The sequence below is a fragment of the Diachasma alloeum genome, unplaced genomic scaffold (genome assembly GCF_001412515.2).
Source record: "Diachasma alloeum isolate Michigan unplaced genomic scaffold, Dall2.0 Dall_scaffold_00197, whole genome shotgun sequence".
Taxonomy (NCBI): domain Eukaryota; kingdom Metazoa; phylum Arthropoda; class Insecta; order Hymenoptera; family Braconidae; genus Diachasma; species Diachasma alloeum.
In genome coordinates, this window is record NW_021680362.1 from 1,822,394 (window position 1) to 1,849,500 (window position 27,107).

At 38.2% G+C, this 27,107-nt stretch overlaps 3 protein-coding genes and 5 non-coding genes across 9 annotated transcripts in view; 5 read left to right on the plus strand and 3 right to left on the minus strand.

Moving 5' to 3' along the window:
* The window catches only part of LOC107048811 (muscle-specific protein 20), a 28,679-nt gene extending 27,432 nt beyond the window's left edge, over positions 1-1,247 (minus strand). Inside the window, exon 1 of the mRNA XM_015272230.2 lies at positions 1,094-1,247. Coding sequence (XP_015127716.1) covers positions 1,094-1,117 — 24 coding nt within the window. The 5' untranslated portion in view covers positions 1,118-1,247. The remainder of the gene's footprint in view (positions 1-1,093) is intronic.
* A 2,839-nt stretch (positions 1,248-4,086) lies between these two features.
* Trnal-aag lies at positions 4,087-4,168 on the plus strand. The gene has a single exon. It is a non-coding gene; the product is annotated as a tRNA-Leu (tRNA).
* Positions 4,169-5,058: 890 nt separating this feature from the next.
* Trnaw-cca lies at positions 5,059-5,130 on the plus strand. The gene has a single exon. It is a non-coding gene; the product is annotated as a tRNA-Trp (tRNA).
* A 1,852-nt stretch (positions 5,131-6,982) lies between these two features.
* Trnaw-cca lies at positions 6,983-7,054 on the plus strand. The gene has a single exon. It is a non-coding gene; the product is annotated as a tRNA-Trp (tRNA).
* Positions 7,055-8,442: 1,388 nt separating this feature from the next.
* On the plus strand, positions 8,443-8,516 carry Trnat-agu. Its single transcript has one exon. It is a non-coding gene; the product is annotated as a tRNA-Thr (tRNA).
* A 2,223-nt stretch (positions 8,517-10,739) lies between these two features.
* On the minus strand, positions 10,740-10,821 carry Trnas-gcu. The gene has a single exon. It is a non-coding gene; the product is annotated as a tRNA-Ser (tRNA).
* Positions 10,822-10,985: 164 nt separating this feature from the next.
* Positions 10,986-18,610, plus strand: LOC107048757 (molybdenum cofactor sulfurase 3). 2 transcript variants are annotated; one of them, XM_015272112.1, is made up of 7 exons: positions 10,986-11,032; positions 11,365-11,685; positions 12,965-13,594; positions 15,207-15,913; positions 16,706-16,969; positions 17,041-17,447; positions 18,316-18,610. In XM_015272112.1, the coding sequence occupies exons 2-7, from the start codon at positions 11,447-11,449 to the stop codon at positions 18,499-18,501; spliced, it is 2,433 nt and encodes an 810-aa protein (XP_015127598.1). In that variant the 5' UTR covers positions 10,986-11,032; positions 11,365-11,446; the 3' UTR covers positions 18,502-18,610. The 2 variants fall into 2 exon arrangements, with proteins under 2 accessions (XP_015127598.1, XP_015127599.1); XM_015272113.1 differs by lacking the exons at positions 10,986-11,032; positions 12,965-13,594 and having other exon boundaries at positions 11,130-11,685.
* Positions 18,523-19,432, minus strand: LOC107048758 (migration and invasion enhancer 1). The gene is made up of 3 exons (XM_015272114.1): positions 19,314-19,432; positions 19,083-19,180; positions 18,523-18,833 (listed from the first exon to the last, which is right to left on the minus strand). The coding sequence occupies exons 1-3, from the start codon at positions 19,343-19,345 to the stop codon at positions 18,670-18,672; spliced, it is 294 nt and encodes a 97-aa protein (XP_015127600.1). The 5' UTR covers positions 19,346-19,432; the 3' UTR covers positions 18,523-18,669.
* Between the last annotated feature and the right edge of the window lie 7,675 nt (positions 19,433-27,107).

Genomic DNA, 27,107 nt, shown 5'->3' on the forward strand with positions numbered 1-27,107 from the left:
ACACACACACACACACACACACACACACACACACACACACACACACAAAACACGAAAAACAAAACAAAATTGCAACAATTGTTGCATGAAAAATTGGCTATTTGTAAAATGTCATGACAACCTGTCACAAACAGCGAAGAATGAATAAAGATTTTCTATTTTATTTTCGTTTGTCTGATTGACGAACTCCACATTCACCTCCACTCTAAATCCATCCTCCGAAAATTAACAAGTTCAAAGGCGCGATGGCAAGACGACACGTGTTGTGTCATTACGTCGTGCGGTATTTCTAGAAAAAACATAATCAACTGGGTAACGAAAATGGCAGTGAAAACGTAAACACAGGGGCTATATAGAGAACTAGGAGAGAATGATTTACGAAAGTTTTGGTTGGCACGAGTTGCGGTAATGACGCTATTTCTGGATTTATCTGTAGATCAAAATATCTCTTTTTTTTTAAATAAAAAAAATTCCATTGGATCAGGTCACGGCTTCGGACTGATTTTTAGAATCCAAGGGTAGTTTTCTATTAATAAGTGACACGATTTCTCCGCTATTTTTTCGCCGCAACGATGAATTCTTGTTCACAAAATCTCCATCGGATATTAAACTAGAGCACATAAAAACATTTTTCCGTGGTATTGCGAGATTGGTGAGTCACCCTTGGACTCCAGAATTAGCGTCTACCGAAGGGAAACGTCATACGAAGTGGAATTTGGCGGAGAAGTGGAAAATAAAGTGGACGAGATCAAAATAGCCGATGAATAACCAGAAAAATTATCCTCTCGTAACTGCGAAAGAACTCCCTACTGTTCTCCACAAAACAATGAACCTTTCTCCACTGAAATTACCCCCAGAAATTCAGGAAAAACTGCTCTCCAAACTTGATATGGACATGGACAAATAAATTCCCGGAGTTTACCGTGAAAAATCACTACTATTTATTGTTAAATAAAACCAAAGAGATTCAACAAATAATACACGATGTGCCATCTGTCAAACTCAGCTGACGATGATCGCGCGGAGGAATGCAAACCCACGATTCTGCATTAGTCACCCCCACAATATCCCATTATTTTCAATATCATCTCACCTGCCAAAGTGGACGTCCAGGCATGATGACTTCACCAATTAAGTCTCGGTACACAACAAGAAGTGATATCCCTCGACTTGAAGAGACTTGAAAAATTTGACCGATGAGTTCGTTAGCGCAAGCACACAAAAAGATTGTGGGGCTGCGGTGGCCGATGCCGAGATATATATCCGTGACATGCATTTGGGGGTGTTGGTGTGAACATATCGTGGGCGGGCTTCTATATATGGATCCCTTACTCACCGGCATCACCACTAATGCAAAAGTCTACTGGACCTCACGTACGTGATGAAAATTTTCCCTATCGAAATTACTGACCCCCACGCCTCACCCCTCACGGACTTTCGAGTCATCGCTGTCGTATTTGCATCTTCAAGTGCATCCGAACGCAAATAATCCACCGGCCAAAAGAAACAGGATAAGAATTCCGAAAAATTAAAAGTATAAAGAAGTGTGTCAACGAGGGGTTTAGCAGTAATCGACACAGGAAAAATAATCATTCCATTTCATTATAGAACAAATAAACGCAGCTTTCATCACACGTAAAATTCACTTTTATAGTGAACGTGAAGGAAAAAACATTGAAATATTCAATGAAAAGTCTAATGTCGTCGGAAAAAATTGCGGAATTTATTTGACGAATATATTCGTGTTGGTGTGAACACATCGTGGGCGAACTTCTATATATATGGATCCCTTACTCACCGGCATCACCACTAATGCAAAAGTCTACCGGACCACACGTACGTGATGAAAATTTTCCCTATCGAAATTACTGACCCCCACGCCTCACCCCTCACGGACTTTCGAGTCATCGCTGTCGTATTTGCATCCTCAAGTGCATCCGAACGTAAATAATCCACCGGCCAAAAGAAACAGCATAAGAATTCCGAAAAATTAAAAGTAAAGAAGTGTGTCAATGAGGGTTTTACCACTAACTGACACAGAATAATCCATCATCTCTTTGTATTGTAGGACAACTGCACTGGGGAAAAAAATTACTTTTGCCAAGCAATTATTTTCTTGAGAGAAGAATTTATTTTCTTGGAAGCGTATTTCTCCAAGCCGGTCAATTACAATCGTGTTGAATTATCAGATGATTAGGTATGCTACATATGACATTGAATGAACTCCAGTGACAATTATTAACATTTTAAATTATTAACTTCCCGACCCGAAGGGAGGAAGTTATTGTAATGACCCCGAAAATCGATTGTGGAAATTTAAGCATTTCTCCACGTTTCATGACCTTTGGAACCACTTCTGACCCTTTTCAGGTACCTGTCTGTATGTGTGGATGTGTGTATGTGTGTGCGTACGTCGGTGACAAAAATTTTGTGCCACGATTCCTCCTGAACAAACGATGCGATTTGACTTTTTTTTTAATCGCTGTATTTTCATGTGACTTGAACCTGATTAGATTATGGAGACGATCGTCTCAGCGTTTCTCCAGTTTTTTCCAAAAAACATTTGGAAAAAAGTCGAAAATTAGCGTTTTTTTGTAAACGAGACCATTTCTCCGTTCATAACGATACGATTTCAAGTTTTTTTTTGTTAGAAACGATGAATCTTGATATAACGCACAAATCATGGAATACTGGAAGACATTTAATCAGCAGTTCACTAGCTTTTTTCGAAATCAATATACATTCAAGAAACAATTTTCAAGAAACAATTTCTTTTCTCGATGCGGAATACGGCGATGTGTGTGCATGGGAGTGTGTGTGAGTGCGAGCACGCGCACGGATTTTCTTGTCTTCTATGGGTATTTCCTCGGAGAAATGTGAGAAAAAGATTGAATAAATACATAATAAAAAAATTAATGAAAGAAAAAACAAATGGTCGGGAAGTTATTGGTGCGACCCGTAATGGGTCACATCCAATTCCACCAACCCCTACCGGTCATATCCTAAAGAGGGAGCGCGCGAAGCGCGCGACCGGGCCTGATTTTTCAAAATTATTTTACGTAAGGAAATTTCAAATGTGAAAAAAATGAAAAAATAATGAAGAGTGTTTATTTAAGATCATATCAGTAGCGAAGAGGTAAAACGGCAGAAGTCAATTTTAACCATTAACCAGTTTTCAATGAATATCTCGGAATGTAAGGAAGAGAGCAAAATTGTTGTTATAACCTTTTTTGTAGAGCCGATTGAGTGTTACAACAAATGTAATTACGAAAATTACGCTATCTCCCTTAGATTCGGAAATATTCCTCAAAAACTCAACTGGGAGATAAGTCGATTTGAACCGTTTTACCACTTCGTTACTGATATGTAGCATAATCTTCTCATAATTCAAAATATTTGTAATATTTGGAGAATTTTATCTGCAAACTCCGTGCGTAAAATATACATAAACCCTCAGGACTGAAGCTATACAAACACACAATTACGGCTATAACCTTGTAAATATTGTTACTTGTTGCATCTATTACTTATGTTAATAAAATTCGTTGAAATTGAAAAAAAATATGATACTGGTCAGGAGGAGGCGGTTCTCGGTGCGCGAGGCGTGCAAAAACGTGCTCATTTGCGTACTTGTATCATCAGAGTGGTTTTCGACGTGCGCTACCCTCTCACGGCAGTGTCACCAGATCGTGACGTCACTCCATTTAAAATTGTACAAGGTTTCGGCTATAAATCGCTAAAATCTCGCCAAAACCCTGTCCCACGGGTCAGCGAACACTTTTCCCACGCGAAGTATTGTTTTGCGTGCGTAAAATGTCCCTTTACCCACCGCTTGCTGGAACACCCCATGTATTATACCCCCTGCTTCATTCCGTTCCTTTTTTATCGATTAATTATGCAGATTATTCTACATTTCAAATCCTCCAATTGATGAGTTGTCCATGTGATAATTTTCAGTGATGAATTGACCCCTAACATCTCAATCGTGTTTTGAATAGACATACAACCGCCATCGAAATGTCCCGAAATCATCCAAAAATCATCGCGTGATGTCGCCGACAATGTGCTTCACGCACAACATCATTAGGTAGCGTGGCCGAGCGGTCTAAGGCGCTGGTTTAAGGCACCAGTCTCTTCGGAGGCGTGGGTTCGAATCCCACCGCTGCCAAATTTTTTACCCCTCAATATCCCTGACTCCACACGCACCCCGCTAAATGACCATGCGCATGCTTTGTTGAAGTCACTGGACGGTTAACACACATAATTTTTCCATACTCGCGACTCACCGCGATCCAATGGGTTGCGTCGGCACGCGGCGCCGTGGTTCACACCTAACAGGAGACCATCACCCTATGGGAAGTGTGAACCGCCAGTCGATGACCCATTGCTACTCTCCTCGAGTTTAATGCCCACAAATGCTGTAATTCATTGAGAATAGGTGCATTTCAAGAATTGAAATCCACAGGACATGAATCAGTACTTCCTGAAAGCAGAAGCTCGCAGCGCTATCGATTACCGCGTTGACAACATACCAAGAGCCGTAACCCCATAATTATCGGCAACTTCTGCCAACTCATGCGTTCCTGTCTACAATGCCGTTCTCAGGGGCTCGAGTCAGTTTACCCAATGCCATTGGTCGCACGGTTTTTGTTTGGGTGCGTGCGCTGGCCAGACAGGGAGGGGAACCCCCTGGAGCCGAGCAGAATGGATGGGCGTAAAGGAACGAAAGAGAAATGAAAAAAAAGGAGAGCCGAAACGTTCCAGTTACACTCCAGACTAGCCTGTTGCCCTGATAGAGATTTCATTCTGAAGATGCCACCCTGGACCACGCCCCTGAATGTTATACATTCCAAAGGGCTCCAGGGTTATTCTGAATCATTAGATGACGTCTAATTTCAACCGAGGGGAATATTGGAGGCATCAGAATGAGCGAGGGGTAGGAGTAGTCCCCCTGGAGGACGGACTGTATCAGCATTTCTACGGGGATCTGATGCTGCAAATTAGACTAATTAGACAAGCTGGCTGTCACTCCAATGGCCAGGCCGAGCCGAGCATCAAGACTCCGTGGCGCAACGGTAGCGCGTCTGACTCCAGATCAGAAGGTTGCGTGTTCAAATCACGTCGGGGTCAAGTTGTTTTGCGTTTTTTGTTGATTTTAGACATCCTCAGCAGCCCTTACGAGGGCCCTCCAGCTGAATTATCCACTGCCTAGATAATTATCGTGATTGAAGACACCCAGACCTCATGGATTCAGACATACCTCACACGTACGATCGTCGTATAGCCCCTGTACCGTTTCGAAAACGTCGAGTGGTGCGTGCTCACATCCCGCATACGTTCCGTCGCGCATCAGGAGAGCATGCCCCCGCAAGAGGTAGACCACTTCTCTTACAGTGGAACGACATTCGCGCGGATTGTCTCATTTAGCCCCTCCTCGGACCAGGAGATCATGAAACCACAGACTTCAAATTTCTTACTCACAATCGCAAACGGCGCTAATAAATCCACACCATCTAAATAGGGATAAATACAGTGGCTAAATTACAACGAGAATATCGTCCGTTCATACATTAGTAAGACAAACATATGGTAAATTCTCGCGGTTAGAAGGCGGAATGGACATAATCAACAAATCAACCGACCTGATACCAGGCGCGCATGAAATGGAATTAGTAGGCGTGAACCGGCTGCGTCCGGGCCGTTGATTATAGACATAACTGCTATACCTCCTGCTGTGTTCTAATCGCCGCGGATCGGAAAGACACAATTTTGAGGAACAGCCGCATGGGCCCTAAGCACCTCTGTGACGTTGTGACGCCTTATTGGCTATCTACGAACCCTTTCATTACCCATTGGTCCACAGCAAATCACTTGGCCCGGGAATTTCGGTAGGACCAGTCATACTTTGTCCAATCTACATTGCTTGGTGCAGTGTACAGGCCATTTTGTGGTCAATTGACCGGCGATTTTCTCGATACAACGCGAGAATGATATTCACTGACGCATTGAAACACAGCGCAAAGTGCAATGACACTGTTTTCCCCCAAATTTAAGCGGTCAATACTGCATTGCAGAAGTGAATTGACCATGCAGCATCATGAATCCACCGCATATTATTGAGAATGCATCGAATAACTGCTGAAAAACGTCGACATTGTGAACCCGATGCACCGTCAAGTGTGCGGGTTCACTTGTCCCACGATTTCCCCAAAATTTTTTCGCTGCATCAACTGACCCCCCCACCCCTTTCAACATGTTGCAGTGTCGTTGACACGACCGCGGCTTCCGTCGGTTGCGTCACAACGCGTGAGCGGTCGACAGCATGCGTTCCTGTTGAAAAAATTCCTCACGGGCGAAAGTCAAGGTATGACGAAATAACGCAGTACTCACTTGAACATCGCAGAGGCCTCTTCTGCGCAAGACAGCGCGGTGTTGAACCGAACGCTACTGGTACTATTGTTGATAAGTATGGTCTCCTGATTGGAGGAGGGGCTCAGTGAGACAACCCGCGCGAAACTCAGCTCAACGTGGGGAGAGCGTCTCAGAATCGCGATGAGACATGCTATCCTGATAGCAAGGGGCTCGTATGCGGGATGTGAGCACGCACTGTTCAACTACTTCTAGATTTTGTACGGAGATCTAGGTATTTACCACTTGAATCGTGTATCTGAGATCATTGGCATTCAGGGACGGGGGTGATCGGCATGCTGAGGGGGTCATCAGGCAAGCCTTCCGTGCTGGAAGTCACTGACAAAATTCTGTATAGCTGGAAATCGTAGAAAGTAGGATGTGTTCCTATTTGCGGACTCGAAAGGGTGGTTTGACGCTAGTTTCCACAAGAGCAAGAATCACAAGTTGCTGGTGAACAAAGGACAAGTGTTTTAGATTTCTGTATGGCGGTTCAGATTGTAACAGGAGACAATAACATGATGGCACGTCAGGGGGCCTCTTGGAGTGCTGTTTTCAGCTCAACAACAATAAGGACTCCGTGGCGCAACGGTAGCGCGTCTGACTCCAGATCAGAAGGTTGCGTGTTCAAATCACGTCGGGGTCAAGAAATTATATTTTTGTTTCATTTTTGCCGTTATTTAAAATGTTATCAATGAACTAGGGAGGGACTTCAGAGATTATGTATTTTATTTTTTTTAAGTGAACATTTGAAGGAAGTTTCGCGTTTTCGTGAACGAAGAACACATTTGCGTCATTATTATCAAACTTTTTTCATTTTATTGAAAAATAGTGATAGAAAGGGGAATAAAATAAGAGCGTAACGAGGGTATTGAGGAATTTTAAAAACTTCAATTTCCACTTAGATACAATTACCCACAATTATGTTAACATCACGATTTAACGTGAAGGGTGAACTTGGCGATTTCTCGCGAAGATCACCGACATTTGGAAATGACCCATATGATTGTGGTTTCCACCGTCTCCCTCCTTGAGACACGTTTAAACTTCAATTTCAACTTACAACTGGAGTTTTAAGGCAGAAACAACAAATACACTAATACGTGGGAAAACTTGAGTCCGTGAATGGGTCATAGTCAACTCGAGATCTCAAGGGATTTTTCAATGGAGGCCGCCATAGCAGTTCGGCTTCCTTCCCTCTATTCTTCATGGCACATTTTTTTTGTCGCTAATGCAACTTTTTTCCATATAAAGAAATAAAATGGAAACAATGATAATCCTTAAAAACGGAAGTTCCTACATAAATGCCTTTGCACTATTCGTAGAAAGACATTGATATGTTGTGACTATAGCATTAAATGATTAAATAATGTTGCGGATGAATTTTTGAATTTTTTTTTCATCACTTCGAGGTTCGCGATTCATTTCTTTACACATCTTCGCCAAAATTTCTCAATGTAACTATTTTTATTTATTTTTGGTTCCATATGTATACCCTCTCGGGTTTTTACATTTTGTTCCCTTCCCTATCTGCGTTACCATGGGCCGACTTGCTTTATCCCAAACTCCACCTCATTCATTCGGGATTGGACTGCCAGGGAAACCATGGAAAACCTCAGTTATGCAGCCGGCCGATAATGCAGGGATTCCACTGTGTCCATTGGTCACACTGACTCAATGGACACAGTGCTTCTCTACATTCGTGCCTAGCAACTGTAGTCCCACGCAGTTAGGTGTGCCTAAGCGGACACCCACCCAAGTACTGGGCAGAGTGAACGCTGCTTAGCTTGGATGACCGTCGGAGCCACACACTCCCCGCGTGACCACTACAGTCACATCCTCAATATAACTATTTAAGGATCGTTTTTTTAGTAAAAATTTGTTTATGTTCTGCTATAAGAACCTGTGAATAAGAGAAACAAAATAAATTGTGTTGCAATAAAAAAAAGGAAGAAACCTCGTCTGGAGCGTTTTCTATCGCGTGGCGTAGTTGAGAATCTCGACATGAGTTTTTAGTGGGGGCAACCACAACGAGGCGCCGTGGCTTAGTTGGTTAAAGCGCCTGTCTAGTAAACAGGAGATCGGGGGTTCGAATCCCCCCGGGGCCTACATTCCTCCGGAATGTTAATTTTTTCTTTTTTAACGCAAATATTACGGAAGGTTAGAAGGTTAAATGATGAAGGCGGTGAGAATTGCAACGATTTGGGGGCAATATGAGGTTGCGCCGAGCTGCATAAGCACGATACTCATCCACTAATAGATACTGATTGCAAGAATCAACGCATTAATCTATAATAGAAAAATGCACTGGTATTTAAAATATAAAAAAACCTTTTTTTACGGTAACGATTATTTTCAAGATTAGATCTGTATTCATTTTTTTATACATAAATGTCAAAATTGTCGAAAAAAGTGGCCAAAGTTTACACATTTTATATAATGTACATGGATTTTCTTTATCCTAGTTTTTAAGGTTTGTAAATATTGTCAATAATGACTGTTTTTTTTTTCAATTTAAAAAAAAAAGATATTCATCTACTGTCACCATCGCCATTAATAAATCTCATTTTAAAATTATTGTTCCCAGCGTTGGGGGTACTCAGGATTATTGTAGGTTTCAGTACGAGTCTGTACATCTGTACGAGTGAATTTTTGAAGATAAAGCAATGTAGGGAATGTCGATAACTTCTGAAAATTAATTCACGAATCTAATCATCTGAAACTAATACCCTCTTCTGCAGTGAAAAATCCGACAGAACATGTCTAATAGTGAACCTCTCCTCCAAAACCATCGAGACCTTTTCAGGAGTAGTAACACCCGATGATAAATGACGCACACTAAATTCAGAACTTTGTTCAGACGGATGCGAGCCTTCAACACTTGTACTTTTCGCCGGTCTCACCTCGGGAATAAAATTGGAATTCGATGCTTGCGATGCCAAATCATGCGATGAAATCACAGACTCGTTGACGTAAACTCCTCGTTCCCACTGTAACCGGTTTACCCTGTCAGCACGCTGTCTAAATTTCTCCCGCAACTCCACAAACTCTCGTTCAGGAAGTACCTCTGGGTCGACAACATCATTCCCGAATCGCTTCTTTATCACTTTCTCTCCAAATCGCTTCCCCACAAACTTCATGATCGGATTTCTCACGCGTTTCGTCTTCTTGATCGGCGCCTCCTGAATATTCTCTTCAGCAATTCTCTCGAGAATCCAATCATCCATTATTTCCTCGAGCTGGGTGGGGGTGACATCAAGGAGATGCCAGGGACCGATTCGCTCTCCTCCCTGAATCCCTTCAGCCAAAGTAACGGATTTATGGACCTCGTCCGTCGACGACAATGGCCTCAGGCTGTTGATTCTAAATGACGCAACGGACTTCCTCACAATCGGATACAACTCGAAGTCCTCCTCAATCCTTGAGTCCCTCCTAACCCTCGCGACAAGATCCGCATACCTCTTCTTCTTGGAGACCCTCTCGTACCGCTCCTCCAGCATCTCTTCCTCCTCCGCACTCACCCCCATTCTATTTACGTCATGCTTTCTCTAAAATATCTCAACTATACTCATGTGCACTCAGAATTTTCACACATCTTATCTCAAATTTCCCCCAAACAAAGGCTCCCGAAAAAGACAAAAAAGTATCGGCGAGGATGGGATTATTCTAGAGTCTAGAATAAGTGAAATCTCTTGAATCAATATCGTCGATAGGAATTTTATAATTACTTTTATGTCTGCTAATATGGTATAAGACCGGTTTGTTCAGTTCATCTTGAAATAAACTTATCTTATCATAATGCGTGAAATATTGTGGTTTAATGTTGCCATAACAAGCTGTGCCGACTGACTCTTCAATTGGGAATTCTGCCAGGGCGTTAATTATATCATTTGGAAAATTTTTTTGATTCTATTGTAGTAATTTGTTGTAAGTCCAAGTACTAAGTTGACGATTCTTGGAATTTTAGCCCTATCGTATAAAACTTTGTTACTTTCTCTGTCGGAAATTTGAGTGGGTAGATCTATACAAAAATAAAGCAGATTTTCTTTCAAATATTCTCCATATTTCCGCCCATGTTCCCAGATTCCATAAAACGTGGGAACCGTAGAATACAATAGAATACAATAGAATATAACTCGAAATCCTCCTCCTATCGCTCTCCACCAGATCCACACTTTTTTGTTGGAGACCCTCTAATGCCTTGCCTCCGCACCCACCCTCCCGCCAAATCATTCACATCTTACGTCCTCCGAAAATACCTCAACCACGAGAATTTTGACACATCCTAAATTACCCCTAAACAAAGCCTCCCGAAAAAGACAAAAAAGTATCGACGAGGATGGGATTCGAACCCACGCGTGCAGAGCACATTGGATTAGCAGTCCAACGCCTTAACCACTCGGCCACCTCGTCACTTGAAATCTACGACATTGGTTGTACATTGAAAAAGATGAGACAGTATTTCTCAATCATATATGTCTAATAAGACAACGAATAATCTCCAAAAAACATTTATCGCATCTGTCATCATCTCCACATTAATGACCCTTCATAACAAGTCTTATCAGTTTGAAATTACCAAACATCGGTCACCTCTCAGGGGCCTCGGGGGCATTATTTTGAGGTTAACATGGACTCGTATTTATCGTCTTATCGAATCATAACAAGTTTTTAGATAGTTTCCTCCTGAGAAATCCGTCATTCACTCGTAGATACGGGAACTATCGAGTGTTACGGACCGATAACCTTACGGAGAAATCGTTTACGTAAACCTGACAAGCCTTTTTTGTCATCAATCTTGATCATAAACTCCTTAATCATAGTGTGTGCACTATTTTTCTGAAGTTCTTTGAATTCATTGTTATCGAATTTCTCGAGCGGGTCATTTGGCCCCTCGTTTGTGAGCCCCTAATTAAGTAGTTACACAACTAGACCTTCTTCTTCTTCTATTCCCAGTGGCTTTATCCTCTCTCTTCTGCAGAGGTAAGCCCCGAACACAACCAGACCTGTCGGATCATCGAAGTATGATTAGCCGAGAATGGAACACGTACTTCGTCCGAGCTACGCAGAAACATACGACGAGGAGACAGTTCTTTGGCTGAAGAAGGAATTCGCGAGGGTTGATGGGGAATTCTACTTGGACCATGCTGGGGCGACTTTGTATGCCGACAGCCAGATTAGGAGGATCGCGGAGGATTTGGCGGGTTCGTTGTACGCGAATCCACATTCCGCTGCTGGAAATTTGACTTCCGAAATTGTGGAGCGAACGCGGTATAGGTATGGATTTTTTTAAGGTTCTCAAGCACTTGATAAGAAGAACAGTTTCGTAGGAAAACAACGCTTTATCTAAAATATTCTCACACACGAAAAAAAAAACGCGGAAAAACCTAACGAATTCGATAGAAAATTCTATCGGATTTCTGTTGACGTTGAAGATTTCCACAGCTTTACTGCGAGTTTTTTTAGTAGACAATCATTTTATAGAAAAAATCAGTAGAATATATCTTCGAAATAAATTTTCCAAGTTTTCTCTAGTCTTTTTTCTTTTCGTGTCATAAAAAAAAATCACACCAAAAACTTGAAGAATTCGAGCCATTGAATTTCTGTAGGAAATATACCAATAGAATTTGTTGTATTAAAAAATCGAATTCCATTGATTTTTTTCTGCAGAATATTTTTCAAGAGAATCACCCTAAAAACTTGTCGTAAAAATGAATAGAAAAATCAATTGAAATCCAGTAGACCTAATGATCCAAAAAACTTGAAAAATTCATATCCAAGCATTCGTATAGAAAAAAAATTTCAATAGAATAAATTGAGAATAAATCAACATCTATCGACTTTTCTAAAAGTCAAATAGAATTTCAATAGATCTTCGATAGAATTCATATAAACTTCCAAATAAAAAATTCAACAGAATTTTTTAGGCGAAACCATAAAGTTTTTCATGACATTATATTTTCTAAAAAAATAAACTTTCACAATCGTTCGAAAAACATCACTATCCACCCAAAAATCTCTGCATTCACCTTCCCATGATGAAATGAGTTCACTCCACATCAATTGCCTTCACTATTATGCAACCGCCTGCACGCACGAAAAAGTTTAATAGAAAAACCTAGAAAATTCGCTCGGAAAATTCTATTGCATTTCTATTGAAAATGTTCAATAGAAAGTATTGTATAGAAAAATCAATAGATTTCGATTTTTCTGTACAACTTATTGCATTGAGTTATTTTTTATAGAATTCTTTCGACTCATCAACTTTTCTAAGTTTTTTTCATTCTATATTCCTTTTCTTTTTATCAAGAAAAAAATTAGAGCCGAGAAAATTCTATAGAAAATATCCCATTAAATAAGTTGCATAGAAAAATTGTATTGACTTTTTCTATAAAATCTTTTCTATTGCACATTTCAATGGAAACGCCAAAACTAATAGAAGGTTCAATAGAAGTCCAACAGCGTCTAGTGAATTCTCCAGGTTTTTCTATGAAATTCTTCATACGCGTGGTCAAACCTTTCGATTCAAATTCCTCGTTTTGCCTCGCATTGTCAGAATTTTGGACTTCTTCAACGCATCCTCCGAGGAATACAGCCTGATCTTCACCTCAGGTGCCACCGCCTCCCTGAAAACCGTCGCAGAAACCTTCAATTTCGGCGAGTCAGGGCATTTCGTGTACCTCGATAACAACCACACATCCGTCCTTGGAATGCGCGACGTCGTAGTTAATAACGGAGGACAACTCAAGTGCCTAGAATTCCACGAGGCTTTCGCGACATTCCATAATGACAGAGGCATTTCAGACGTCACGAAGAGCAGAAGCAATGCACTGTTCGTTTACCCCGCCCAATGCAATTTTTCTGGCCTCAAATATCCTCTCAAGTGGATCCAGGACACTCACGATGGGGCACTTAATTCTGTTACTGAAGGACTATCGAAGTGGTATGTTCTGCTCGATGCAGCCGGCTTCGTCGGAACTAGTGTTCTGGATCTATCGGTCCACAAACCAGATTTCGTTGTTATGTCCTTCTACAAGATGTTTGGGTTACCAACTGGGATTGGTGCGCTTATTGTGAAAAATTCGAGCGAGAATGTTATGGAGAAAGTCTATTATGGAGGTGGAACTGTTAATGTGGCGCTCAGTAACGAGAATTTTCATGTTAAACGGGAAAATCTGCATGAGAGGTACAGTGTAGACTAATCTATATCATGATAATCTACACATACTCATGATTTGAAATATTATTCATTCGAAGACCTTACAATCATTTCGAGTCAAATCCTATCCTCTTTTGGATTTTCCGTCTGGGTTTTCGAAGAGAATACGGGTTAAGGGCCTCAGATAACCAGAGCTGGGCACTATTTTATGAAAATCAAATAGAATTGCTATTCCAAATGATTCAGTACGAAATACTATTTGAAATATATATTTCAAGTTGACTATTTCGGTCAATTTGATTTTTCATTTCAACGAAACAGAAAATGAAATAGTATTTTTTTTAATTTATTATTTATAGTGATGGAACTCTTATGCCGAGTTCTTTACACTGTCGTTATAAAACATACATATTTACACAACTTTATTTATACATATTTATACTTTAGTTTGCATTCTTTGAGGTATTTACAGATTTCTTCGATATATTTGTGGTCTGCTCCATCTGAGAATTTTTTTGTGGTATTGGGAGTAGAGCAACTAGATTTTATCAGTCTGTCTAACAATGTGATTCTCTGACGCTCAAATTTTGGGCATTGCCGTAATACGTGTTCGAAGTCTTGGTTTTCTGCTCCACATGAGCGAAATAGTATTTACTATTTTATTTCACTATTTCACTACTTGGTTTTATATGAAATAGTTTTTTTTCCCTACGGATATTTCCCTTCCCTATCCGTTATCAGCTATCGTAATCGCAATGAATTACGAAGAATTGGCTCACAGGGCGGATTATCGCCGTCCAGGACTTTATATAGCGTTTCACATCTTGTGATATCACAGGATATTGTTGGATAGAATTTTGGAGTAGGTAGGAGGACATTACATGAAAAATTCATACTCATCATATGACAATGATCATGTTTGTTACGTATTTCACATCTTGAAAAATTGTTGTTTCTAATGATTGTTTCTTAATTGTTGTTTTGCTTTCAATTTCTCCTCGAGGAGAGAAAAAGTTTTCAGTACCTAATAAAAAAAATCAAGCCAATTCGATGAATTATTTCAAATAGTATGTTCCATCATCGAATTATTTAAATACTATTCCAAATTTACCATATTTCATCAATTGAAAATAGAAATTATTTTCAAATAGTATTTATTTGAGTCCAACTATTTGAATACTATTTTATTTGCGATGTTCAGTAACTGCAAATTAGTAATAAGTCATAAATATTTAAAATAGTATTTCAAATGGTATTTTGCCCAGCTCTGCAGATAACTGGAACCTCAGAATTTTTGTTTCTGATATTTTCACTGCTCTTAGCCTCTCACGTACGGGGTCGATGCTATACATCGACCCATGAAAATATGAATGGGCCTCTTTAAAATTGATTATTTTCAAAACTATGGAATTTAACTCAACCAAATAAATAACAATGAAAAAAGGAATGTTGTAGCCTCAATTGCCTATCGGTTTCATAATTTTCTGTTGATCAGAAGTCATTACATTTTACTTGTATGGAGCGTACTCTACGCTTGGAAACGAAAGGGCCCCGTCTGTGAGGGGTTAACAGGTTTATTTGATTGTCGAGACGACAACTCTATCCGACTTCCCCAATGATCGATTCTTCTAATTTCCAGGTATGAAGACGGAACATTGTCATTCCTCTCGATAATCTCCCTCCAACACGGCCTGGATGTCTTCAAAAAAATTCCCCTCCGCCAGATATCGAATCACGTGTTCCAGCTCGCCAAGTACCTGCACCACTCCCTCTTGACACTGCATCACCGCAATGGAAAGCCCCTCGCAAAGATCTACGCAGACACAGATTACGAGGACATCTCGACGCAAGGTGGAACAGTGGCCTTCAATATCTTGAGAATGAGTGGTGGGTACGTGGGGTACATGGAGGTCCTCCACATGGCGGCCCTCTTCAAGATCCACCTGCGCACTGGGTGCTTCTGCAACCCAGGGGGCTGTCAACGACATCTAAATCTGTCCACCCAGGATGTCCTCGGGAACTACGACGCTGGGTACAAGTGCGGGGGGAGCAAGGATCTGATCGATGGGAGACCCACTGGGGCTGTCAGAGTCTCATTCGGATACAGCTCCAGCTTCAAAGACGTCGAAATGCTGCTGTTGATGATTCGAAAATGCTTTTCGGATGGTCCTCCAGTCGTTAAGCTGCCCCAGTGGTGGGTTTCCAGTTGGAATGAACGAAATTTCAGGACAAAGGGATCAACTAAAGTTGAGGGATCGAAAGTTATGAGGAAAAATGCTCCTGTCAGGGCGAATGATACCGAAAGGATGACGAATTCAATGAGAGATTCATCAGCAAGGAATGATGGTGGGTAATACACTGAGAAAAACTAAGTTTTTTGAGACGGACGTCTTACTCATACCGAGAAACTCGTGACCTGAAAATTTTCAAGAGCAAAACATCTTGCACTAAGAAAAAAAAACTAGTCAAGAAATTTTGGACTTGTCCTACAGACGAGGGCAATTTTTTGATGACAAGAAAGCGATTTTTCATACCAAGTAAAATTGATTTAATTCATTTAATTGTTTTTTAGGCTCAATTCTAAAATATTTGAATGCAAAAACCAGTTGAATTGATTTGAGAGTTCGTTTTCAAATCGATTCATCTTTTGGACAAGTATAAAATTTCTTGGCGTGAGATTTTTTTTTCTGATTGTGAGATATTATGCGCTTGGTAATTTTTGAGCCATGAATTTCTTGATCGAAGTAAAAATGTACTTAAAGACGTACTGGTTTTATTGAATCAAAAATGACGAGTGCAATGGAAATGATAAATTTGTCACCTTAAAATGTTCAATTTATTTGAAGATCGATGATTTTCTTTTACTCAAAATTATGAAATAATTTAAATATATTAGTTCTATCTCCAAGTAATAAAATGAATAATTATACCGTTTATCGACCTTAATCAACACAAAATATGATTGGTGTTCACACTTAATACAATTCCTGAAAGCTTTAAATGACAAAATAATAAGAGAAATAATTGACTGATCAGTTATGTCAGAGGTTTAGAGACATTTCGACAATTTACTAAATTATTCCACTATTTTCGGGATCGATTGGTGCGGGATATTCGAATAACTTCACCTTATTACAGGTGATGGGAAGAATAACACGGACGGAATTAATTCCTCTCGGAAATTAGTCCTCTCCAGGCTCTACATCTACCCCATAAAGTCCTGCGGAGCTTTTGAAATTTCGGACTCCTGGGATTTAACAGAAAAAGGATTGGCCTACGATCGGGAATGGATGATAATCAACTCTTCAGGGATTTGCGTGACGCAGAAGCAGGAAGTGAGGCTCTGCCTGATAAAACCGACTTTGTGTCCTCGAAGGAATGTCTTGAGGCTGGACTATCCAGGTAGTGTTGTTAAATTATGTTTTCAGGGGTTGAACAAGCAAAAACTGCGGGAGAATTTTTTATCGTTGCAGGGATGCTGGGGGTGGAGGTGCCCCTGGAGTACTCTGAGGAGGAGGTGACGACTGGGGAGATGTGCAGGAGTAGAGTGTGTGGGCACAGGGTGCAGGGGGTTGACTGTGGGGGCGAAGTTTCAGAGTGGCTGAGTCTTGCTTTTGGAAAGGAGCTCAGGCTCATTCGACAGGGAAGGTCTGGGGCGAGGGCCGGGGGGAGGGGAGAGCTGTCGTTCTCCAGTCAGGCGCAGTTCCTGCTGGTGAATGGGGCTAGTGTTCAGTGGCTCGTGGAGAGGATTCCTGAGGGATCGGATTGTGATAAGGAGGGGGTTCTGGAGAGGTTCAGGGGGAATATGGTCATTGTCGGCGGCCAGGCGTTTGAAGAGGAAACGTGGACGCAGGTCAGAATTGGGGAGGAAGTCTTCGAGGTAAGCTAATACGAAAAAATGTCATGGAGCAAACAATGAATTGGACGGAAAATTCTACTGGTTTTCGGCCGATTAAATGTCTCACAGAAAATATTCTATTTTATGCACCAATTTTCCAAGTTTTTTTTACTTTATTTTTATTCGCTTTTTATTAAAAAATCAAACAACAATTAGTTGTATTTCCAGTGAAAATAACATGCAGATGAGCATCAGAATATTTTAATAAAATCGACCAAAAACTAATAGAAAATTCAATAGAAGTCCAATAGAATTTTTGTATTCAATTTTTTCGTGCATATGGCTTTGTATAGTTTACCAATAATCCCTTATAATCCCTTGGCCGATTATTTAGTTTTTCAATTGTAATAGTTTTGTAAATTATTTTGAAAATGGCTTCGCGAAGAAAATGTTTAGAGAAATTTATCCAAAGATGTTTCTTGGAGAGGATTCTGTGGACCTCAAAAGTCTTTCGTTTTTTCAAGAGTCGTCACTTCTGAAGTGCTAAAAAATAATGTGTGTTACGTTTTCAAATTTGAACTGTTTCTGAAATAGGTTTGATGATTCTTTTGCAAATCGCTCCTGACGGGAGGAATTAAGAAATTGATCGAAAACATTATTTTCTGAAGAATTCTACGGACGTGAGAAAACGTCTTTAGAAATTTTTTCATCTCAGCTTTTGAAACATAATATCAACAAAATTTCAAAACTGGAAATTTTTCCTAAGAAGTTTTGAAAATGATTTTGCAAAAATCTCCTCGAATACAATGTTCAGGAATAATGCATCAGTTGTGGAGATGTTTGCAATTAATAATTTACACGAATTCATGGACAAACACTTCTCTTTAATTCATCTGTAAAATATTTTCAGGTGATGGGACCCTGCACCAGATGTCAAATGGTATGTATTGATCAACAAACTGGTTTAAAAACAATCGAGCCTCTTCGACTGCTAGCCGAAGAGTTTCATGGGAAAATGAAATTTGGGATTTACCTCACGAGGAAGAATTCCACCTCTGGGAAGATAAAAATTGGGAATCACTTAACATGCATGTGATTGTTGTTACATTTTCCACTGTTGCTTGAGAATCTCTATTATATATTTTAGCTGTATATTTTACAAATTTGTTAAATCAAGTTGTTTCAATAAATCTAGGTAATCTGTTCGTTTATGACTAATGATTTATTTACAACTCTTAAGTAATTTGTACTTTACCTAGGAGATTCAACTAATTGAACAATCTATCGGTTGTTGCTTAATTACTGGTCTCACTGGCTGACCCTCAGACACTTCTTTCACTACATCTAATACTTCATTGTAAGCAGGAAAAGCCATTGTTTGTAATTTTGAATAAACTAATTTATCGTTTATTTTTACCTCAAATGAACCTGAAAAAACAATTGAATTTGATTAAATTTTTTTAATTACATAGATTAATTACATAGAAATAAACAGGGGTATTTCATGGTATTTTTTAATGTTTTTATTGGGTAATTTATTTAAAATTGTGTTAACAATTATGTTAGAAATTGATAAAACGTTCCGAATTCCAAAAAAGTCTAAACCATGATTTAAAAAACTTCTGGATTAACAAAAATGTATGAAATATCCCTATTGTTTAATTTATCTAGTGCCACCTTGTCTTCCACAATCCCCACTAATTTTACAATCGGAACAAGCATCTTTGATGATCCCAGCCAATTCCAAGAACTGTTTCCGATGACCACACGAGCCACTGAGCACAAACGAGACCATTCAATTCAAAACATTTTTTAAATAAAACCCAATTGTGAGGTTAGAAAATCATGCGACTATTTCGTCATGATTTTGATCGTTTAAGGGAGGATTTTATGGAATTTTTCACTCACCAATACTCGACATCGATTTTGATACTCGACATTGATGGTAATATTTACAATTATGAAGAAAATTCCTCAGAATTTGGAAATTTTGAGGATCTGGTGGCGGTCCAGTGAGAATGAATCAGCTAAAGCCCGCCAGTTGCGCGCGCACGTGGATTGTTGTGTTTTAAAGTCGAGGGAATTTTTGAAGTTGTGATATCGTCCGACAAGTTTCATGCGGACCGCTTACTTCGGATTTTCTTTTCGCAATTTTCCAAGTTAATTTCTGGGAGAAAAGTGTGAAAAATCTAAGATCCAATCGGTATCATGAGAGTTGCATTTTCCAATTGATGTTTTTTTAACATTTTCTTTTCACAAAGGAATATATAGAGCTTTAAAAAAAATGGAGGCTCTTTTTCTGTCAGGCGCAAGTAAAAAAATATCTCGATTTTGCTTCTATTTTAATTTGCCACTGATTTTGATATTCAATTTTTTTTGAGAATTTATTACATGCAATATCTTTAAAACTACGCAACTGTTATAATTTTTTTCAACATTCATCTCGATCCATTCAGTTAAAGAAAAAATCGGATTTGGTTTATTGACATTTTTCAAATATTTTTTCTTTAAAAAATCGAAACAATCCTTAATATATGAATATCCTGTACCAAATTACGCTAATATTCATTTAATCAATTAAAATTAATTATTTAATTCGAGGTTCAGTCATGCATTCAATCTAAACCTTCTTAATTTCTAATAATTATCATGAACTAATTAAACTGAAATTAAGTTTTAATTTGGCATTCCATTTTTCATACTTGTACTCTAAAAAAAATACTGGGGTCACACGTCACTCATGTGACTCTCCACATATATTGAGGCAATATTGTCTCTCATTGTTCTCATTTAATTGTTGACACTGCGATACTTACGTAACGACTATAAAAGTTCTGAATTTGCATTGGAATCAAAATTTTTTATCAGAGACGTCTAGAAGTCGTCTCTGATATTTGCAATCTGGAATGCCGACTGTTTCTGACCATTAATACCTTTCTTTATAAAATTACCTGACAAATAATAATGCCTACACTGAGAAAAAAAAATTTCTTCTATCTAAAACATATTTACTTGAGAGAAGTAAATTATTTTCAATGGCGTAAATCTCAGAATGTGTGCACTTCACGGAACTCGAATAAATTTTCATTCATCACTATCGTTCCGCGTTACGTCATGAATATTTTACATATTGCAATGTTGGAAGTGCATAACAAAAAAATCATGAAAACAATAAAGACTAGAAGATTGACGATTCTTCTACGCGATTTAAGTAAGTTCATTTGCGATAAAATCATACTTGAGTACAAGAATATTTTAAAGCATGAGGCCTTTCTCGGGTCATGTGAGTTGAGATGCCTGAGAGAATTAAGCAATTGAAGAAAATTTACTTGTCTCAAGAAAATATGTTCCAGATATAAGAAATTTTTTTTCTCAGTGTATCCCTAATGTTCCCTTAAATCGTTATTTCCGCGTTATGACTGCTTTCCTTATCTGTTATCGTGCATTTTCCACATTTCGATTAAAAGGTCAATGTTACCATTATCTTTAGAGCAATGCTAGAGAAACAACAAGTCACAGCATAATCATTTTTTTATTAATTGAATAGACAGACTACAAACAAAGTTCTATTACTGATCAATGACGTTTGACCTCTCATTGCACGTCGACAGTCCACTGGCGTCAACTCTGCTGCACTCGAAACCTGCAGCGCAGGGGCACAGAAATTGGTGAGCATCAGTGTATTCAAAGATTGATCCGTCAGGGAATCTGAGATAGGAACTCGCTATATCGGCCGTTGGTCTACAAACATCCCCTACTTTTCGCATGGGCTGACACGTTGGGTACGTGTACCTCTGCGATGCTGTAATTAGAGGCACCAGAAATTATTATTAAGGGGAGACGGAACCCCTTTGTCTCGATCAAATCTCCGAATTGTATTTTCCCCTACAATTATTAATTTCTATCTATGAAATTACTTTATCGAGTCGATTATCGCATTGTTGAGTCAATGAAGTAGTTTAATGAATAAAAAATAATAATTGCAGGAGAAAACAGAATTCTAAAGATTCATATAAACGTTCCGTTTCCCCTTAAGATGTGAAGAATATTTTTCTTTTTATATGAAAAAAGTTACTTGTAAGGGGTGCAGGGAACGTATTGAGCGACTTTTAATATCATGTTTAATAACATGTTAAAAAGTGGGAAAAACCATTACTACAATCGATTTTGCCCCGTGAATCAACGAAAAACGTTTTCCATTTTTGCTTTTAAAATCGCCCAAGTGCCTCGATTTTCATCCAATTAACAATTTTTTTTTCAAAATGTTCGTTAGCCTCCAAAGAACAAAGATATGCATCCGTTTTACGGTAAAACAATGAAGAAATTTTTTGCTTTCGTTTAATGCTTTCGCATTGATTAATCAATTTTTCATTTTTTTCAATTTTCTCTGGATCCGTTTGATGGTTCGTGAAATGGGTGCATACCTTTGCTGTTTAGAGAACGATGAACATTTTGAAAAAGAAAATTGTCAGTTCGATTAAAAGTGAGACACTTGGACGATTTTAAAAATCAAAAACGTCGATTTTTGCTGATTAACGGGGCACAATCGATTGTCCGTCATGTATCAAAATTCGCTCAATAAGTCACAAGCTCTCACGAAGGTTTTCAAATTTTCTCAGGGCCTCCCCTTGAATTCAGAATATCGTCTGATCGAACGGAGTTCGATGAATATTTATAATTTAAAATACATTGAGGAAATTGAAATTTGTAATTCGTCGGAAAAGTTGCACACGATTCATCTGAGTAACTTCCGAAGAAGACAAATAATTATTTCGTGTCACGGGACCTGAGAAACCTCATTTTCGTGGCGGTGCGCGCCCCGAAATTGGCGTTTTACAGGTCCCTCGACACGAAAATTACGGTTGATCTGTTTTCCAAGGCTCGGGCATGTAATGTACTATTTTATGAAATAAAAATCTGTCCATCAGTTCCATTGGAAATTTAAGCTGTAATTTCAATCTCATCAAGTTTGCGATTTTTTTATAGCAGAATAAAGCAAATGGTTTGGATGCTTAAATAAAAAAAAATCAAGTTTGCGAATAAAAAAATCGAATTGGCTAATCTCATAATTCATGATATATCTCATTATGGGTTCATACGTATAACACAGCATTCGTCACTGGAACAATCAGCTGGACTACTGCATATTCCATTAGACCTGCGTTTCACATCCTGAAGGCGGGAAGCCCAGCAGACTGTGATTACCACAAGCAACAGAATACTCTTGAACATCATGATTACACGCATCTGAAAGTACACACCGACGTTTTTGAGTTCATATCGCATTAGTCAGATCAAATTTCGAGATAACAGGATTTCGCAATTCCAAAGAAGACGAAATTCGTATTACCGCATTTTTAAATTTATTTTAAACGGAATGTACACTTGCATAACTTTTCGCAGTAAAAAATTTTAATGTCACTACGCATAAATCATTCCAATGATAAAACCCAGCGGTGGTTTTAAACAATTCTGTTAGTTCATAGGTTTTGTTTTTTTTTTCTATCAATTATTCTTTCAAGATTTTTTTATAGAAATTCTTGGAGGCAAGTTTTTCACATTTTTCTGCTTCAGATTATGAAGTCCAAGAAAAAAACTTGGAAAACTCACGCGCGACATTTCTTATGGGAAAAATAACATTTACTTAATTTTTCCTATCGAAAAGTTCTCAACTCAAATCAGCGAAAAGAAAAAAATGTATAATTCTGACATAACTCCAATAGGATTCTAGAAGAGTTACGATGGAATTTCTTACAGAAGTTTTGGTTTTAAACAATTCTATTAGAATTGGAAAATCTTGTTTTTCGTTAGAAAGAAGTCAATAGGTTTTGTTTTCTTTCTATCAATTATTCTTTCAAGATTTTTTTATAGAAATTCTTGGAGACAAGTTTTCCAACATTTTTCTGCTGTATTTTTTCAGCTTCCCATTTCAAAATCCCAGAAAAAAACTTGGAAAACCCGAACTTGCGAGAAAAACAAATAAAATTCTGATAGAACTCCAACAGAATTCTAGAAGAGTTCCAATGAAATTTCTGAGAGAAGTTTCGGGTTTTTCTATTGAACTCCTCCGTACGTAGCAAGCAGACACTTACTTATTTTCTCCAAGATGAATCTGAAGCAATCCCGACTGATGACTGATGTCGATGAGGAAATATCTGCCAGCCTTCTGATGATCTCCAAGTACCCCTGCTGGTTTTATAATAATGGCCCCCCTGTCTTATGCAATAGCTCCATAAACTAAAGCAGTGGGGTGGAGGATGTGTACAGGTGCAGTCAGGAGGTCGTGTAAATATTGGCGATAAATTTTGAGATTGTTGGGATTTAGTCTCGAGTTCATCACATGATTTTGATTAATTTACGATAAAATGATTTATCCTAAAATAAATATTAAAGGATAAAAATTCAAAAAGTGCTGAGACCGCAATGTTAACGTTTGCAAACTATGAATAACTGAAATTAAATATTAACATTTCCGCTGGATTTTTACTTTATATTCAATCATGAGTTACAAAAACGTTGATAACATATTTTATTATAAAATTACAATGGAAACTGGGATCACTGGGTGAGATATGAGGATTTAATGGGGCAAAATCAACATATTTCAGTTTTTTTCTTTTAGAAATTTTAAGATTCATTCAATTATTGATTAATTAATTTTTGGGGATAAATCAATTTGTCGTAAAATAAATATTGAACAATAAACACTGAAAAAGCGTGGAGACTGCAATATTGATGTTATTGGACGATGAATCATTAAAATTAAATATAAACATTTCCTCTGGAATTTTTACTTTATATTCTATCAGAGAGTAACAAAAATATTAATAACATCTAGTATTATAAAATCCCAATATAAAATAGGATCACCAGATGAGATATTAGGATTTAATGGGGTAAAATCAACTTTTTTAACGTCTCAAAAATTCAATGAATTCTCCATGAATTCATTTTTGAGATTAGAAAAAATCAAAAGGATGTCTTTAACTCCACTCTCCCTTATTCTCATCTACGGAGACCCTCGAGCACAAACGCCGAGCTCTCGACCACAGACGAGATTTGGCGCGCAGGGACAGTGAGCGAAGTAGATAGAGCCCTCACTCTCTGTTGGCTTTTGATCTGGAGCGCACGATTGGCCTTCTGGGGTTCGAGGGTGGCATGTTGGGACTGTATTCCTGTACGGGGCTGGAATAAAGCAAAAAAATGTTTGATTGTGATATTTTTATTCACATTTATTCAATATATTTAATTAATTTATTAATTTATTAATGCCATGTATGGCCTACTCGACCTTTTACATTACATATTTTAGATGAATATCACAGTTGCGTATTAAAAAATAGAATATAATGTAGAAACAACAACTATAAAATAATTTACGTAATATTTATTCAACAGATATATTTGACTTCTTCTGTTGGAAAATTTGCGTCCTATCTCCCCAGACAAAATCACAACAAAATAATTTGCATAAAAATTTCTGAAGTCCCCAAGGGAACAGGATTCCCTACTGAAAAAAATGAATAATTAAAGTAAACATTGAAGTAATATAAAAATTTTCAACAGAAAACACTTGCGATTTTCCCAGCGAAAAATTCCTCTGCATTAATATTCAATGAAAAAATAAAACGGGTAAAAAACTTGAAATATTAATGCCTCATCTCCATAGACAAAATCTCAACGGAATAATTTGCATAGAAATTGAAGGACACGGATGAAATAATTTAATAGAAAAACGTTAATAGAAAACCAAAGTTTTTTTCATTCTATTTTTCTTTTCTTCCCATCAAGAAAATAAAAAAAAAACTTAGGAAATTTAAGGCGAGGGAATTCGATAGAAAATATCTCAATAGAATAAGTTACATAGAAAAATCGAATTCAATTGACTTTTTCCATTGAGTATTTCAAAAGAATCGGCCAAAAACTGATAGAAAGTTCAGTAGAAATTCAATAGAATTTTCTGACGGACTCGTTCGATTTTCTACTAAATTTGTTCGTGCGTGAAATTCCCACCGGAATTCCTTATTGATTTTTCTCCACATGAAATAAAAATGTTTGTGAACAAAAGGCGTAAATAATTAAAATCGATATTGAGATAATGCAGATTACTTAAATTTTTTCGTGCGTGGACTTCCCACCGAAATTCCTTATTGACTTTTCCCCACACGAAATAAAAATGGTTGTCAACAAAATATGTAAATAATTAAAGTCTGCCTCGAGATAATGCAAATTATTTTACACGCCTCAAAAAATACATTAATAAACGATCGGAAAAAGTGAATAATCTCACAGGCAGTGCAACATTCGTCGTCCCGACAATCTTGTTGCCCGGTGCATCCAGCTATCGAGGGATTGGGCCCTGATCCATCATCGCTGAAGAATGGTGAAGCCAAGCAGCAGCCAACAACAGCAGAAACGAGCAGGATTTTCCTCAATGTCGTCATGACAGCACTGAAAACAATCGGGATGACGCGTCACATTGTTTTCAATCCCTCTTACATAATTCGCACTTACGAGGATTAAGATTCGCGTGATTTCTTCGATCTAAAGTAGAAAATTCTCGTTTGAGTTGTATCGAAAGCCCGAGGTCCGACGAGAAATGTCCGACGTTCCAGATTCTGAATCTCGTGGATTTCTGATGGTGCATCGCCGCTGCTCCTGGCTTTATAGGATAATCCGCGGATGAGCGACGCTGACAATGTATTTAATGCTGATATTACGTAAAATAATGTTTTATTTATGTTTTATTTACGTTCTACTCAAGCCGCGCGTCTACTGCGTGGCTATTCTCGTCTACTGGCATGTTTATCATCGGTTATCGCATCATTTCTTCATTCTTAATGAAAGATCAATGTTATTGGGGCACTCATAATATAATGATGAATCTGCCCTTGTAATTGTTGGAAAAATGTTTCTTGTTCTGGAGTAAACAAACGCATGAGAAATTTTAATCGAAAAACTTTTTTCTATACGTCTGAAAAATGGTATAGAAATTTTCTATACGAATCGCATATATAGAATTTCTATAGGATTTTCGTATATGATATTCGGATATTTCTAGACGGATATTTTTAGACAAATCAGTAGTGAATTGGTAAACCGGTATAAGTCGATTTTGAGTATTGCCCGGTTTTCAATGAATATCTCAAAATCTAAGGGAAATAGCAAAATTTTTGTCATAAACTTTTTTGTAGAGCAAATTGAGAGCTACAAAAAAGGAAATTACAATAATTTTGCTATTTCCCTTAGGTTCCGAGATATTTATTAAAAACTGGCCAATAGTCGAAATCGACTTATACCGGTTTACCACTTGGCTACTGAAATTACTTCTATACGATTTCGATAGGTTTGATCCTATACGAACCACTGCCATATGTATAGAAACATTTTGTATGGAGTTGTGTCATTTCTCTATACACGGAAAGAAATAATCAATAAAAATTATGTATCTTCTCCGTCATTCCGGAGCGAAATGTGGGTGTAGGAAATTTTACGGAACTGTCACGGATTTTTTCCAGAGCGTTCCGTAATTTTTATCTGAATCTCATGTGAAAAATTACGATACCGTCACTTAAATTTTCTGAGTCGATTCCCTAAACGGTGAGCGAATTGTGAGTTCCGTAATTTTTACTGAACATTTCTCTCCGGGTACGTTTTTCTCTGGAGCGTTTAGACATCTTTCGTATGAAAACAAAAATTTAT

Excerpts from the sequence above, each read along its gene's own strand:
- LOC107048757 (XM_015272112.1), top strand. The coding sequence starts at position 11,447 with ATGGAACACGTACTTCGTCCGAGCTACGCAGAAACATACGACGAGGAG. Across the intron at positions 11,686-12,964 it reads GTGGAGCGAACGCGGTATAG|AATTTTGGACTTCTTCAACG; the intron begins GTATGGATTTTT and ends TCGCATTGTCAG. Across the intron at positions 16,970-17,040 it reads CTTGAGGCTGGACTATCCAG|GGATGCTGGGGGTGGAGGTG; the intron begins GTAGTGTTGTTA and ends TTATCGTTGCAG.
- LOC107048758 (XM_015272114.1), bottom strand. The coding sequence starts at position 19,345 with ATGTCGAGTATCAAAATCGATGTCGAGTATTG. Across the intron at positions 19,181-19,313 it reads AAAATCGATGTCGAGTATTG|TGGCTCGTGTGGTCATCGGA; the intron begins GTGAGTGAAAAA and ends GTTTGTGCTCAG. Across the intron at positions 18,834-19,082 it reads TGGGGATTGTGGAAGACAAG|GTTCATTTGAGGTAAAAATA; the intron begins GTGGCACTAGAT and ends TTGTTTTTTCAG.